The 15,293-nt window shown below is 35.7% G+C and overlaps 1 protein-coding gene across 3 annotated transcripts in view; it reads right to left on the bottom strand.

Moving 5' to 3' along the window:
• The window catches only part of CDC73 (cell division cycle 73), a 215,646-nt gene that overhangs the window by 94,746 nt on the left and 105,607 nt on the right, over positions 1–15,293 (bottom strand). Inside the window, exons 15-17 of one of the 3 annotated variants that reach the window (XM_023632511.2) lie at positions 13,263–13,363; positions 7,883–8,024; positions 1,745–6,910 (exon numbers count right to left, since the gene is read on the bottom strand). The exons of 1 other annotated variant lie outside the window; for it this stretch is intronic. In XM_023632511.2, the coding sequence (XP_023488279.1) occupies positions 6,874–6,910; positions 7,883–8,024; positions 13,263–13,363 (280 nt within the window). In that variant the 3' untranslated portion in view covers positions 1,745–6,873. Of the gene's footprint in view, positions 1–1,744; positions 6,911–7,882; positions 8,025–13,262; positions 13,364–15,293 lie in introns of those variants that run through there. One more of the 3 variants, XM_023632512.2, reaches the window with a different exon arrangement.

The raw sequence follows: 15,293 nt of genomic DNA, 5'->3' as shown, positions 1-15,293 counted from the left end.
CAGTCTGGCAAGCGTTCCTGGTGTTCTCCCTCAGTAATGAGAGGCACATACAACTAGGGGGAGGGGAAGTGACCTCGGTTCGGGTACTTTATGAATCCTCCAGAGAGCATAGCTCAGGTCTTCCAACAAGGGCTGGACCCAACCCAAGTACCGTCGGGCTACAGGAGAGGAAAAGAATACGAGAACTAGCCACACGCAGGAGCAGATCAGGCAGACAGGAAGACTCGGAGAAGGCAGGAAGGCCGTCAGGAAGCACCTACACTTAGTATACACAGTAAAAGCCCTCTCCATCTGTGAGAATGGGACAAGGACATAAATGTTCTCTAAAGCATGTTCAAGATGGCACTGAAATGATCTATCCCTTTTTTAAAAATCTTAAAATGTCTAAATGAACCTTCATGGATCTCTTGATATAATGACAAAGATTTCTGGTTTGAGCACGGACCCCTGAAAGCTCATGCCATCCAGCTACCATCTTCTTGATGCCATCAACCTGAGTCACTAGCCTGTGGCTGTCTTCCTGCCACCCCTATTCCTGTCATTTTCAGTTACTTCAGCACTCACAGGAACGGATCCTTGACTCGCTTCAAAGATCTCCTCCTATCTCAGCCAATTCTAGTCTTGACTTTTTCTCACCAATACTCTTTGACCTCTGAAACCTTGATTTCACACGTACAACCCTCTGACCTTCTCATCTCTCAGGCTCACTTTAGCCTCGTTTCATCGAAGCTTCAGTTCCTGGGCCAGCACCACTTTCTCACAAGCCACCGCCTCCTTTCGATCCTTCAATCCTTGAACAGCTTGGATTCCATGATTCGATAGTATAATCATCACCTTAGGAATATCTTCAACTCCCTGGGCTGCTTCTACTTTCCTTCAGAAGTTAAAAGTCTAGCTTTGTGCTTTCTCTACATCTGCAGTCAAGCAGCTAAATGCTTCTGGAGGAAAATCATACCACAAGTTTGCCTAGTTCCACTTAAATTTATGACCAAAACCCCAAAAAGGTACATTGTTGCTCAAATCCTACTATATTTTCTCCTTGAGTTGGAGTTCCCCAATAATTTCTTCTTCTCCTCAAATTCCTACATCAACTTGCTTTGAACTACATTAATGCTCCTCCATTTATTTCATTTCACCATCAGTAACCCTCACACTTCCCTTTGGTGCTCAATGGCGCATTATGAAATAAAAATACATAACTAACAATACAAATACTTTAAAACTGTTTTACAGTCAAAACTGCCATCAACATTAGTGATGCCCAACTGCGCTGAAACAACGAGCCATGAGGAAGCTCATGTCATCTCCCCCAACCATCACACACGAGGACTTGATAAACTTTCAAACTATTCCAAGAAAAAGATGTTCACATTATTTAACAATTTTAAAAAGAGAAACAGATGCCATTACCATAGTTACATTTTTAACACTGTAAACTCCATGAGGGCAGTTCTTCTGGGAAAATACATTACCACATTTTATCACAGCGAACGTTGTAGAACCCAATGTGTTTCCACTTGGAATTTTTTGGCAAATGGAGCACAGCCCAATAAAATATCCAAATGTGATAAACACAATCTCTCAGATGTCTTCTGTTTCATATGTCCTCAGCCCTACTCACATTAGTTATGTGACATAAATCAACATTTTCTGGATGAGGGTGAATTATAAACTATAACTGATTCTGTGCCCAAGATCTACAAATAAGCAGGAGACAGACCCAACAACACAGCCTTATCCAGAGTACTTTCCAGGCTTTTTTTAATGGTCATTTAAGAAAATTGAGAGGAAAAGTCTTCCAACCCACCATAAATGCTGATCATTACATGATTAAATATAAAAGGAAAGTGTTTTAGCAAACGAGAGAAACAAGCGTATTTGGCAATGTGCTGTTATTTATATACTGGCACCTTTGAGCCTTAAAAAAAGTCCAACAGCATTTACAACTCATGCTGTATCAATTTCAGTTATGTGGATGCTCACTCAAGAGCAGATGATCAAAGGAACAGAAGAGCAGAATAAAATACATATTTAGTGGGCACTTATGAATTGAATGGAAATTAAGTTCGAATATGGCCCATTAAACTCCTCATTAAAGAAATTCTCTTGCAGAAGATTCACACATTATTACTGGCACCACCAATATGATGACGCTGTTAATGATCTGATTATATGGGAGTACAGTTTGTTTTGAAACTATAAAATGTTAAAATCAGGACCTCAAACTGTAAAGATAATATAATTTGCCAGGATACGCTCTTCATCCTATTACAACAATGAGGACACAGGAAATTTGACCATAACCCAACTGTAAGTTCAGCAGAGCATGTAGCTTGTTATCTTTATGAAGAACTATGATTCTTTACATTATTTAACTCATTAACAGAAAAGAATACTACAAATGTACTTAACTCGTTCGTTTTTAAAGTGAAAACTTATACTGCATTTATTTCCAAAACAGAGAAATACAATGCCTGAAAACCTCAGGAATCACTTTATGTAAAGACTTCCGTCATCCATATCCTACCCCACGATATAGTTTCTGTCTTCCTGGTTAAAGGCAATGTTTTTGGTTGGGAGGTTAGGGGATGGGGCGGGGGTGAGAATGTCCCCAAGACTCTTCATGTAAAGTGCTAAAAATGTTTTATTTACAATTAAACCTGAAATGTAAAAATCCACTGAAATGGAAGCAGAATGAGTGTAACATTTATCAGGTCACATGGCCCAAATTTAAGCTCCATTCAAGAACCGCTTCAATTTGAGAAACAGTACAAATTGGTGGCTAGACAATCATTTATAGTGCCTACACGCTGCACATAAATTGCATTACATTATTAAGCACTATAATCAAACTTGGAGGTTAAGTAGCTTTTAGTAAATTTAAAGTGGATAGAAAGAAATTTCAACGGCAAACAAAATTCTGAGAGAGAGAGAGCATTTACTTAAATTTCACATAGTATCATCCCACTTTTTGGATTTTGGCAATAAAACTAGTTTTATTCATTAGATTTACTCATTTAAATGGCACACATTTATAACTCCCAAGATACTCTTATAAACACTACCTAAAATAATATATATAAACCCAAACAGATCAATAACCTGAAAGTATTATTAATTACCTATTATGCATTTACTAAATATAATTCTTTATACACCTATTATACATTTTCAATTTTTCCTTAGTTATTATTCCAACGTATTAATATAGAAACCATGCTGGGGTCAATATAAATCCAAATGCGACAATGAATTGGGCCAGAACATACAGGACATGGCATCTCAAAATCTCTAATCCAATTCTTATGTGAAATTCAGTCATTCCTCTCCCTTTTATTCCTAAAGGTAATATACTATGGTTAGAGTAACCAGTTGATTATTAAATCCAAGTGAATAATAAAAATCCAGTCAAGTAATATTAAGGCTAATATAATTAAATTTATTTTTCATGTTTTAATTTTGACTAGCTTTTGTAATTGCTGTATCTGTAATATTATAAAATATACTTTTGGTCTCAAAGAATTTTATAAACTAATTAGTTCAACAACTAAGACTCAGATAATGGTTACCTGGCAAAGTGGCACTTCACTTCTGGCCCCAAGTATAAATTCTATCATCGTTCCTATTGTTAACACCCATAAAATGGAATGGTTATATAGCAAGAAATATGGCAGCTAAATACCACCTTCCCACCCTCAAACAAGAACAATGTCATCACTTTCATTTTGTTAAGAGTCACAAAAATTTTTATTTAGGAAAAATATTTCCTTCAATTTTATTAGATAATGAATTTTATTTAAATGAATAATTTACCTTTAATTTTCTTTGTAGACCAATTAAAAAGTATGCCTCTTTCCTTTCATAAGCAAACTCTATTTGTCTAATTCTGCATGGCAGATAAGAAATTAATACTTTACTTTCTTCCTACTTAAAAATTAATTATAAAATTTTCCTTATTATGAATTAGTTATTTCTGTATGGATTGCTGTCATGCTGCTGGTAAAAAAAAGTTAGTAAAGACTATGGACACATGGGAAACAGATCATAAACTATGATACTAGTTTATAATGAAATATATTAAACATTGTTTAAATATTAAACAGCAAAATACTCCTATATTAAATAAATAAGACTTGAATTTGTCATGTGGATCTATCAGCCAATACCACCAATAACGGGGATGGTCTAGTGCAATGGGTGGCGACAAAAAAAAAGAAGAAGAAAAACAGGAGGACACACAACATTTAATACTGGTTTTGTTTTCAGTAACAAATTAAACCAGTGATTCTCAATCCTTTCTGAACATAAAATTACCTGAAGAACGTTTAAAAAGTACTGAGGACCGCATCTCGTCCCAGATGAATTGAATCAGAATTTTTAAAAGGTCCCCAAATGAGTCTAACGCGCAGTCAGGGTTGAGAGAGACTGACTGAAACCTACAAGCCTGACTAGAAGAGAGCCCGATGAATAAAGGCATGGAGCTCTCTTTTACAGGTAAGACAAGACAAGGGTGGCTACAGTTAACAATAAATTATGGGTAAGTCAAGTTTATGAACTTGTACTTCATTTCCATTAAAATATCTGCATATGCCTCTTCATTCCCTGTAGGTCTCTATTTTCAAACTCCAAGACCAAGTACAGTCAAAGCAGTTTTTTGTAATAAATCAGTTACACTGAAAACACATCGTTCACTCACACACAGAAACATTTACTGAATGCCTACTATGTGCAAGGCACTGTGACAGGGGCTGCTACAGGACTTGGAGTCACGAGAGAATGAACAGTGATGGGCCGAAAGGTTTTATTTTGAGAATTAATGGCTATGAAATTAATCACACGGACCTAAATAAGGGACTGAACTGCCAAAAAAAGAAAAAGACAAAGTAAGAACATACTAAGGGTCTCATTTTTAAAATACGTCACATATTTGTACTTTTCCTAACGCTCCTTACAGTATTTCCAGAAGCCTTTGAATATACATAAGGCAAATTCAAGATAGAAAAATAAACCCTGTTTAAAGTAGATGTTTCAAATTTGAACCATACTCTGTATCAAGTAAATTTCACACATACGTATAAATACTAAAAATCTTTCTAGAAAGGTAGTTCACGGCCACCTGCAGTAGTCTTAACAAGTAAGCTTACATTAAAATATCACAGACTCTAGTCCTGGACTATTTCATCATGGAGAACGTTTATACAATACAGAATTTATTTTGAAAACAGATTTATATGCTGACAAATTCTAATGTGAACGAATTCAAGTTTTCTTTTATTTTCAAGAAGAGAGGATGCAGAGAAAGGAAGATAATGGGGGCAGAATCTGTTCAAACCTTATAAATATCCTAAAATCTAATAATTTAAAATGCTGGCTGCTTTTGTTCTGAAGAACCTAGTGACTTCCATATGAATAAATACTTTTTTCTATTCACTATTGGCATGGATTTTTGTGGCTACATAAAAAATAAATAATAAGTGCTTCTCATTTTTCTGATAGCATTAAATTTCAAAATGAGGCCAGCTAACGTCAGCTTAACATAAGGAGGAGCTACAAAAACTATGTTAACCTAAGAGAGATCACTGGGGGGAAAACAGAGAAAAAATGACATATGTTGAATGATCAGCAACAATCCTAATGACAAAAACTCTTTAGGAAAGTAAAGGTTCCAAGCTGCTTTTATGTAACAGGTGAAATCAGGACTCAATGAAAACGTTCACTCATTGTAACTGGGATGCAACACCACTCTGTCTAAACTAGAGAAGTAGTAAAATATTTTACTAGGTTAAAATAGAGGTTTCATATTTTATATGATATTGAATACGCACATAAAAATACCAGTGTTTTTATCTTGTTTCTGTTCAGACACTTAGTTAAGCAAATGTGTTCTTTGGTGCCTGGGAGAGTTTCTCAATATTTAGGGGAAACAGATGATAAGAACTCCAAGATCAACATGCCTAGAAATAGGAGACTCAAAACCCTACGCCATATAAAGTAAGAATCAAAGGTGGGCTTATGAGAAAAGATTAAGGAAGTTAAACTTATACTGCAGTAGGACTAACACATTTCCTTCCCCCAAATCATACTCTGGCTCCCAAAATAAAAAGTACTATAGCCTACTAGGTTTTTAATCTGTGTTTTGAGATTTTTCAAGTGGAAAGATATCACAGATAGAAATATACCATTCTAGGTTTTAAAATCACCAAAGTCAGTGAGAAGAATGTACATTCATTAGATGTATTCATTATAAGTAAAGAAGGCTTGAAAAGGCTGAACAGTTCAACCAAAGCTGAAGAATTGTTCTCGATTTTTCATTATTCCTTTTTAAATAAAGAGTAAGTCTAGATATAGTATACATACAGGTTGACATTTTGATTCATTCAAAATAGTCACATCCCTTTGCTTGGTTTTGGAAGTTCCAGAGACCAAAATTTAATACCATTCATCACATAGTATCTTCAATAAAAGGAATTATAGAGCAATGAAAAATCAGAAGCAAGACGGCTGAGAGAGCCTTATAACCTCTAAATTTATACACATTTATAACCTGTATTTATTTTCTAAAGAAACAAATTTTAAGTAACGCTAATTTAACCAATGGAGAAAAAACTTCTATCAAAATATACAATTTCCATTACATACTAGAAGGCTAATGTTAAAAAAATAGTTATAAGCCAAAAAGTTTGCTTATATGGATGACAGGCATCATCCCTTTGAAGCATAAAGCATCAAGTAAGGTCTTAGAAAAGATCGATCTGTGACCTTCTTCATTTGTAAGTTCTTGATAAATTCATAAAGCTTGAGTCTCAGTCTTTTGATCAAGGTATATCCATGCTTCTTAATCCAGATTTCCAGAAAAAGGGGAAACCAACCAATTCAGAATCTCAAGTGGGATTTATGCTTTACCATGTACCTGAAAAATAATATTATAATAGGTTATAATGATAATAGGAATTTAAGAATTTTTAGAATATTATATGTAAAAATAAGTTGACATTTTTTTAAAATTCACAATCTACAGTGGAATAGGATGTTTTGTTTTCTAAAAAACTAGAAACCTGACACTGTAACCTTTGGGAATACAAGAACTTCTGAAGTAACCTAAACATTCCCCTTATTAAATTCTATAATGTAAGAGCTTCTGGCTAGAATAATATAATATAGTATCAATTATAATTGTTATATTATTGATTATAATATTAACAATTATATCAATTATAATAATTTAATCTATTATCAATTATAATGCATACCAATCACCTCTGACTTTGAGGAAACCCATAACATTCAGTGAAAGACTTATTACACCAAGACAGTTACAGATTTTAAAGGGCGCCTCAACAACAACAAGAGATTCAGGGGTATTAATTATGATCATGTACTGTTCTTAAATTTTCCAATTACAAAACCGGTATTGTTGTAAAGGGCTTTAAGAACTCTATTTATATTAGAAATTAAATTCAAAACCTGAATTCCTTTCATGAGCTACCCATAACGCAATCTAGAGTCAGAGTGACTTCGGTGTTGGCCAAAAATGTCGGCATCACCTAATTCAAGCTCCTTGGATTGACAGAAAACAGTTCAGAAAGGTCACATAGCTCACTAGAGCCAGATGACAAAACCAAGACTAAAATCTAGGTCTTCTGAGTCAGAGTGTGGTATTCTTTCTACTAAGCTAGAAGCCCTTTCTCCATCTGTTGCTAAAGTCAACATACCAAAGATTTTTGTTAATTATCTACTGTAGATCAGCATTAAATTAGACAACCTTCGAAAAGGGGAATTGGGGGATATGGTGCACAACTTTAAGGAACTTAAAATCTAACTGAGGAGACAGGAAAATTACTACAATAAAGCAGAAGCAAGTGCATTTTAGGATCAGAATTACCTATCCAATGTTTCCCAGAACCGTAAGAAAACTGGTCTATCCAAATGACGTTTGTGATAGCTGAGTTCTAATACTGTTACATCCCATTTCTGAACGTTTGGATCTAGTCGAACTTCATCATATTTGAGATGGAAGGCTTTAACTAAATGGGGGGAAATAATATTTTTTATTCACACTGCAATCAAAATTATGAAAATATTTTATAAAAATAAAAATACCCAACACAAACATTAACTAAAAGAACAAAAGCAAAAAAACAATCTTTCACCACAAGAAGCTCTATTATAACCAAATCTTTGAAATAGATGCTAAGCACCATGGTATCCTCAAAAACATTTAATGCCAACAAGTATTTACTGAGGGTTTACACATGCTAGCCACTGGCGACTGAAATGAGGAATAAGGTAAGATAAAATGTATATGGTCCAATGAAGGATAATAATAAGAAAAAGACTATTCACATACAGTATGATAAAGGTAGTAGGGTATCAGAGAAACACAAAAGAGTACCTTACCCAGACCATGGAATTCAGAAAAGGCTTGCACAGGCAGTGATGTCTAACCTAAGACCTAAAGGTGAAGGAAGAATTAGGCAAACACAGAGCAGAGCTGACCCAGTTAGCAAGAAGAGCATGCTCCAGGAGAGAACGGGTCAGTCTGGAACCAAAGAAACTGAACGGAACCGCACTGTGCAAAGGAGTGGAGGGAACGGAAAGAGGGAAGACCAAAGAGGCTCAGAGCAATGCTGGCCTTGTTGGCCACATTACACGGTTCGACTTTCAACCTCAGAGACATGGAGAATCGCTAAAAAGCGTTGAGCAGAGACTAATGATACAATTTAGTAATCTAGAGAAGAGACAGATTTGATCAACTGAGGAGAAGATACATGTACAGCAAGAAAAAGATTCAAGAGATAATTAGGGAGTGAGAACAAATGGAAATTGGTAAGAAATGATGAAAAGGGAAAAAGAAGAAACTGGAAAGCCTCTTGAGAAGGTTACCCAGAAGGAGATAATAATTAAATGATATAAAAAGTGAATCTAGCAAAGACCTAGGAGACAAGGATTTCAGGCAGAGGGAACAGCTGATACACTGGCCCTGAGATAGAAACGACCTCAGAATGCCCTACAAACAAGTATAACCTGTATTGTAGGCAATGCTCTGTATGCATGGAGAAACGCTTCAGCTATGGTAAAAAAAATCTGTCTTTTATTCCAAATGAGATAATAAACCACTGGAAAGTTTAAAGTAAGAAGGCTAAATGATCTGATTTTTATTTTTAAAAGATAACTCTGGGTGTTGGGCAGATAAAAGACAGTTGGGCAAAACTTCCCAACTGGCGTGTGCTGCGAAAGGTTAGTAGGTGGGCCTTCAAACACTGACTTTCCATCTCGCTCCCTGATCATCGTGATGAATCACGCTAGTTAGCTGATTACTGCATTTGCAATCAGTTTATCATCAGCGGAGTTTTGTTTTACACGTGCACATGTAAGATGTTTCCTTTCAACTTTTTACTTTTTTTCTAATATATAAGATGACTGTTACTATCATCACTATCAGCCAGTATTAGGAGTTTCTAAAAAGAAAATGGTTTATTTCTTGTTTTTGCTGATAGCTATTTATGAGTTGCTTGTTCCATACTGCTGCTGGCTTCGTAGCTTTTGATGTTAACAACTAATAAAGGTCTAATTCTTGACGGAAATCCAAAATGAATCAGTCGTGCCCACGAAAAAAGACATAAGGATTATTTCTAAATTATTTGCTTTTATAAATAAAGGTACCCTCATCAGATATAGTATTCATTTTGAATTTAATTCACTACAGGGGCTATATGTTATGGCTTCAGAAAACTCATTTTCAAAATATTTATGTACGTAAAAAATACTTTTTGAATTTTCAGAAATTTTTAAATTAAATAAAAGCAACACCTCAATACTTCTTATCCTGCTTATATGTTTCTTTTTCTTTCTTTTTTTTCTTTTTTTTTGAGGCAGAATAGCCCTGAGCTAACATCTGCCACCAATTCTCCTCTTTTTGCTGAGGAAGACTGGCCCTCAGCTAACATCCATGCCCATCTTCCTCTATTTTATATGTGGGACGCTTGCCACAGCATGGCTTGAGAAGCAGTGCATAAGCGCACACTCAGGATCGGAACCGGCGAACCCCAGGCTGCTGAGGTGGAGCGAGTGACCTTAACCGCTGCACCACCGGGCTGGCCCCACGTTTCACTTTTCTATTCTCCCAATATGATCACTTTAAACCATTCTTAAAAATATATGAGTTAGACTTTTAAAAATGATTTATCTAAAGCTACAAAGGCCTACAGTCCCCCTTAAAAACTTCAATAGATTTAGTTTATATAGTATTTATTTCCCCACCAGAATAGAGATCTTTTAAAATTAAAGCTAAAATATCACAGTCCAAAAAGTTTAAGTCACAAATGAGGAAACCTAAGATTTCTCTCATCATAGAAAATACTGTGTTAGCATGAAGCAATAGTGGCACGCAAACTTACACCAAGACATTACTATGAAACATCTTTCTTATCCAGACAGACTTAAAAGTTTTTAAGCCTCAGTAAAAAACAAAGGAAACAAAGTTCTTTTATATGACTTAGCCAGTTATCTGGTGGCACAATGAATACTAAAGCAAAATACTTCACACAATTCAGAATGGTTCATTTTTTGCAAACAGCATGAACCGTGTCAACATTTTCTTGTGGGAACAAAAAGAAACAGAAACAGTGCTCTTGAATAATATTTAGTAGATAAAATGAAGGCATGTCAAACGACAAAAGAACAATCTAATACAGAAGATTATTAAATGAAAAAATTTTGTCAATGATAAGTAGCAAAAATTTGAAGACATCATCATTTAAAAATCTTGATCAACAAATGTACGTAGCCATCTCAAGAATAAAAGATAACACTGAAAAAAGCTATATCCAGTTACAAGCTTAAATTTCTCATTATAATTTTGAAAAGATTTTATTTGGCAATTTTATACTATTCAATGTTTAGTATCTTTTATTTTATTTTATTTTATTATTTTGCATTTTATTTTATTTTATTTTTTATTATGTACTTTATTATTTTCCTGTATTTTATTATTATGTACAATACAATTTTTTACCAAGGCCTATACAGATGCTCCCAAATACCCTCAGCCCCACCATGCTACATGGACATTATCATTCTCAACGTGTGTTACAGGGAAAAGGGTGGGAAGCTGGAAGAGGCAAGAGTGAAAGCAAGGCGACCAACTAAAAGCTAAGACATAATATATTCCTACATTTTTAGCTTAAGCAAATTACTTAAAAAACTAATCGAGAGGGAAAAACAGTCTGGGGATGACAGAGAGTATAAGACAATTCCATTTGGAACAGGATGAGTTTGATGTACAAATGCGACCTCACAGAGGAGTTATCTGATAATCATCGAGAGAGATGATCAGAATATCAAGCTAGAGACACAACTTTTAGAACGAGTGATTAAAAGCTATCAGATCTCCTTGAAAAAGTAATTATAATTAAAAGAGAAGAGATATGGGAACATAAATATGTTGTTGAAAGCCAGAGGATAAGTAGCTAGAGAGTCTGAGAAAGCATAATAAGTTCTTGGAAAAGAACATTTTAAAAAGGAGAAAATGGGTCAAGAGAGTCAAACTCGGATGAGGAGGTCAAAAGCAGCCAACATTTGGTCACTGGTGAGCTTGGTGGGAACAGTTCGGTGGATGGCAAGAGGGCCAGACTACAGTGGATTGAGAATTGAACACAAAGTGAGTCAGCAGAGGCAATTCTCTTAAAAGCTGAGCTGTAAAAGAAAAAGAGAATGAGCTGGAAGGAAAGGGGAGGTCAAGCTCCGAAAGAGTTTTGTTTTGTTTGTTTGTTTTGAGATGGAAGGGGCAAGAATATCTTCATCTTAAATAATGATAGAAAGGATCAGTAAACGAGGAAGGTTGAAGAGAAAGAATAATTCATAGAAGAAAATTATAATTGATAACTTTTAAAAAAGTCTCTAAGTTCTTAGCTAAATCAGAAGACTAACAATCTGAACAAAACAGTTTGTTATATTCTTAATGAAATTCAGAGAGCATTTACATCTTGAAGACATTCTGATCATTTCTTACTACAATACTATTCAACAAGGCAAGCAAGCAGACTAAACACAACACTCATGTTCACTGATATTTTACTTTCACTAAAATTCTCATTCTCTCTATATCTTTAATTTTCTATTTATCAACTCTGTGCACTACTCAAGTTTCAGAAATAACATATAAAAAGTTATCATAATATTAGTAGTATTAGAATTCATGTTTAAAAATGAATGAAGGTAGGAGAATAAATGTTTCAAACTTTCCAGCCTGGGCAGTTTCTAGCCTGGAAAGAATGGTAGTACCACTAACAAAACCTGAAGTTGCCAAAAACAGGGCTGGCTTTCAAAGCACAATCTACATTCATAATAACTAAAAGCTGTCGTTTCTAATAAACATATTTGTCTTATGAGAATGCTTTTTAAAAAGTAATTTTACTAATATTACTAACTTAATTGGGTACCTGAATTGAATAATAATTGGAATACCCCTACCAGCAAAACAACAGGCTACCTTCATCTACTTCTGGTATACCAATATATAAAAATATATGTCAGTAAAAGATAAGCCACATGAAATCCAGTCATTTAACAGATATCCACTGAAGGCACTCTTCTGTGCTGATGATACAAGGGCGCACAAGGCAGAGAAGGCTCCTTCCACCTTGGAATTTGCATTCTAACCAGGGAAGACTTATGACAAAGATATAAAAATAACGGGTAAGATGAAGCGTTGCTAAGTGCTATCATGAAAATGAAACAGCTGAGAGAGTAACTGGGAGGAGGTGATGGCTATTTCCAGGGCGGTCAGAGAAGGGTTCTTAAAAGGAGAGAATACATGAGCTGAGACCTGAACGAAGAGAAGCAGCCAATCAGCTATAATCATGCCAGGCAATGGGAGAGCTGGCAAAGTCACACGGCACTTCAAGTTACAGCTACACACTATGGTTCAGCAAGTCAATCCACTTAAAAACTGGCCATCAATTTTAATAAAACTGTATGGACATGCAACAATATTAATGATTTTTAAGTGACCTAAAAAGTAATTATTAATGTTGGGGAATAGGTGCTAATTCATTTTTAGATATGAATACACAGGAAATATTAATGTTCAAAAAAGGCTTTAAAAATATTTCACAAGTGCTTAAAAATTAACATTATACATGCTACTTAATAGGAATTCTTTGATATGACACATATACACAGAGCCGTGGATGGCTCTTTCTCTTAAACAAAGTAAGAGCATTTCTATATTGGATAAGCAGTAAAAATAAAGAGAATCTTACTTTTAGCAAATATGTCAACTGGTGATCCATCAGGCAAAAGCCATGGCCAACCCTTGAACTGCCACGCAGGACCTTGCACAAAAACTGCCACAACTCGGTCCCTGAACATAGAAGAGGGGTGGGGCGGGGGGGGGAGTGGAGAGAGAACATCTCAAACATGAGCTCTGGTCAGGGTAAGTCCTTAAGGAGAGTCTCATAGTTACGCATGTGATGCAGCCTCCTGTCAACACTTCTCTGAGGCAAGCCAAGTACGTTACCAGAACTGTTCATTACGCCGTTACCATTAGAGTGCATTAATGACTGCTATACTGCCCATGCATCGGTTTTTTGCGCATAAGTCTTTTAAACATAATTATACGCACAATCCTTATATGTGATCTTTTCAGCCTTTTTCTCTTCCCTTCTATGAATTGGAGTAAGAGCCCACTTTTCCTATGCAATAGGGAACAGCAGTTGATCTGTTCATCAAAAAAGTTGGTTTTAAAAGAAAATCATTTAAAATTCAAACACATCTTTGTTGGGAAAACTGGACTCCTACATGCAAAACAATGAAACTGAACCACTTTCTTACACCACATACAAAAAAAAACCTCAAATGGATTAGAGACATAAATGTAAGATCTGAAACCACGGAAGAAAACATAGGCAGTGAACTCTTTGACACTGGTCTTAGTAATATTTTTTTGGATTGCCCTCTCAGGCAAGAGTAACAAAAGTAAAAGTAAACATATGGGACTACATCAAACTAACAAGTTTTTACACAGCAAAGGAAACTGGCAACAAAACAAAAAGGCAACCTACTGAATGGAGAAGATATTTGCAAATGATATTATCTGATAAGGGATTAATATCCAAAATACATAAAGAACTCATACAACTCAAAAAAAAAACCCAGCATTCGATCAAAAGATGGGCAGAGGTGTTAGCCTGGTGGCACACAGGTTAAGTTCACACGTTCTGCTTCAGTGGCCCAGGGTTCACCAGTTCAGATCCCGGGTGCAGACCTATGCACCACTGGTCAAGCCATGCTGTGGCAGGTGTCCCAGATATAAAGTAGAGGAAGATGGGCACAGATGTTAGTCCAGGGCCAGTCTTCCTCAGCAAAAAGAGGAGGATTGGCAGCAGATGTTAGCTCAGGGCTAATCTTCCTCAAAAAAAAAAAAGATGGGCAGAGGACCTGAAGTGGCATTTTTCCAAAGAAGACATACAGATGGCCAAGAGGCACGTGAACAGATGCTCCACATCACTAATCATCAGGGAAATGCAAATCAAAACCGCAATGAGATACTGCCTCACATCTGTTAGAATAGCTATTATCAAAAAGACCACAAAGAGCAAGTGTTGGCGAGGATGTGGAGAAACGGGAACCCTTGGGCACTGCTGGTGGGAATGTAAATTGGTGCAGCCACTATGGAAAACAGTATGGAAGTTCCTCAAGAGATTAAAAATAGAACTACCACATGATCCAGTAATTACACTTCTAGGTATATATTCAAAGAAAATGAAAATACTAATTTGAACAGATATATACACTTCTATGTTCACGGCAGCATTATTTACAATAGCCACGATATGGAAGTAACCTAAGTGTCCATCAATCGATGAATAAAGAAAGAAAATGTGGTAGAAACATACAAAGGCATATTACTCAGCCATAAAACAGAATGAACTCTCGCCATTTGCAACAATGTGGATAAACCTAGAGAGTATTATGCTAAATGAAAATAAGTCAGACAGAGACAAATACCACATGATTTCACTTATATGTGGAATCTAAAAAACAAAACAAATGAACAAACAAAACAGAAACAGACTCCTAGATACAGAGAACAAACTAGCGGTTGCTAGAGCGGAGCGGGGAGAGGAGATGGGTGAAATAGGTGAAGAGGACCAAGAGGTACAAGCTTCCAGTCATCAAATAAAGAAGTCATGGGGTTGCAGTGTGGCACAGGGAGCACAGTCAACAATACTGGAATAACTTCGTACGGTAACTAGCCATGGCGTGGTGCTATTTCATAATCTATAAAAATA

This window comes from Equus caballus, chromosome 30, assembly GCF_041296265.1.
Source record: "Equus caballus isolate H_3958 breed thoroughbred chromosome 30, TB-T2T, whole genome shotgun sequence".
Lineage (NCBI taxonomy): Eukaryota > Metazoa > Chordata > Mammalia > Perissodactyla > Equidae > Equus > Equus caballus.
This window is presented reverse-complemented; position numbering and strand designations above follow the sequence as displayed.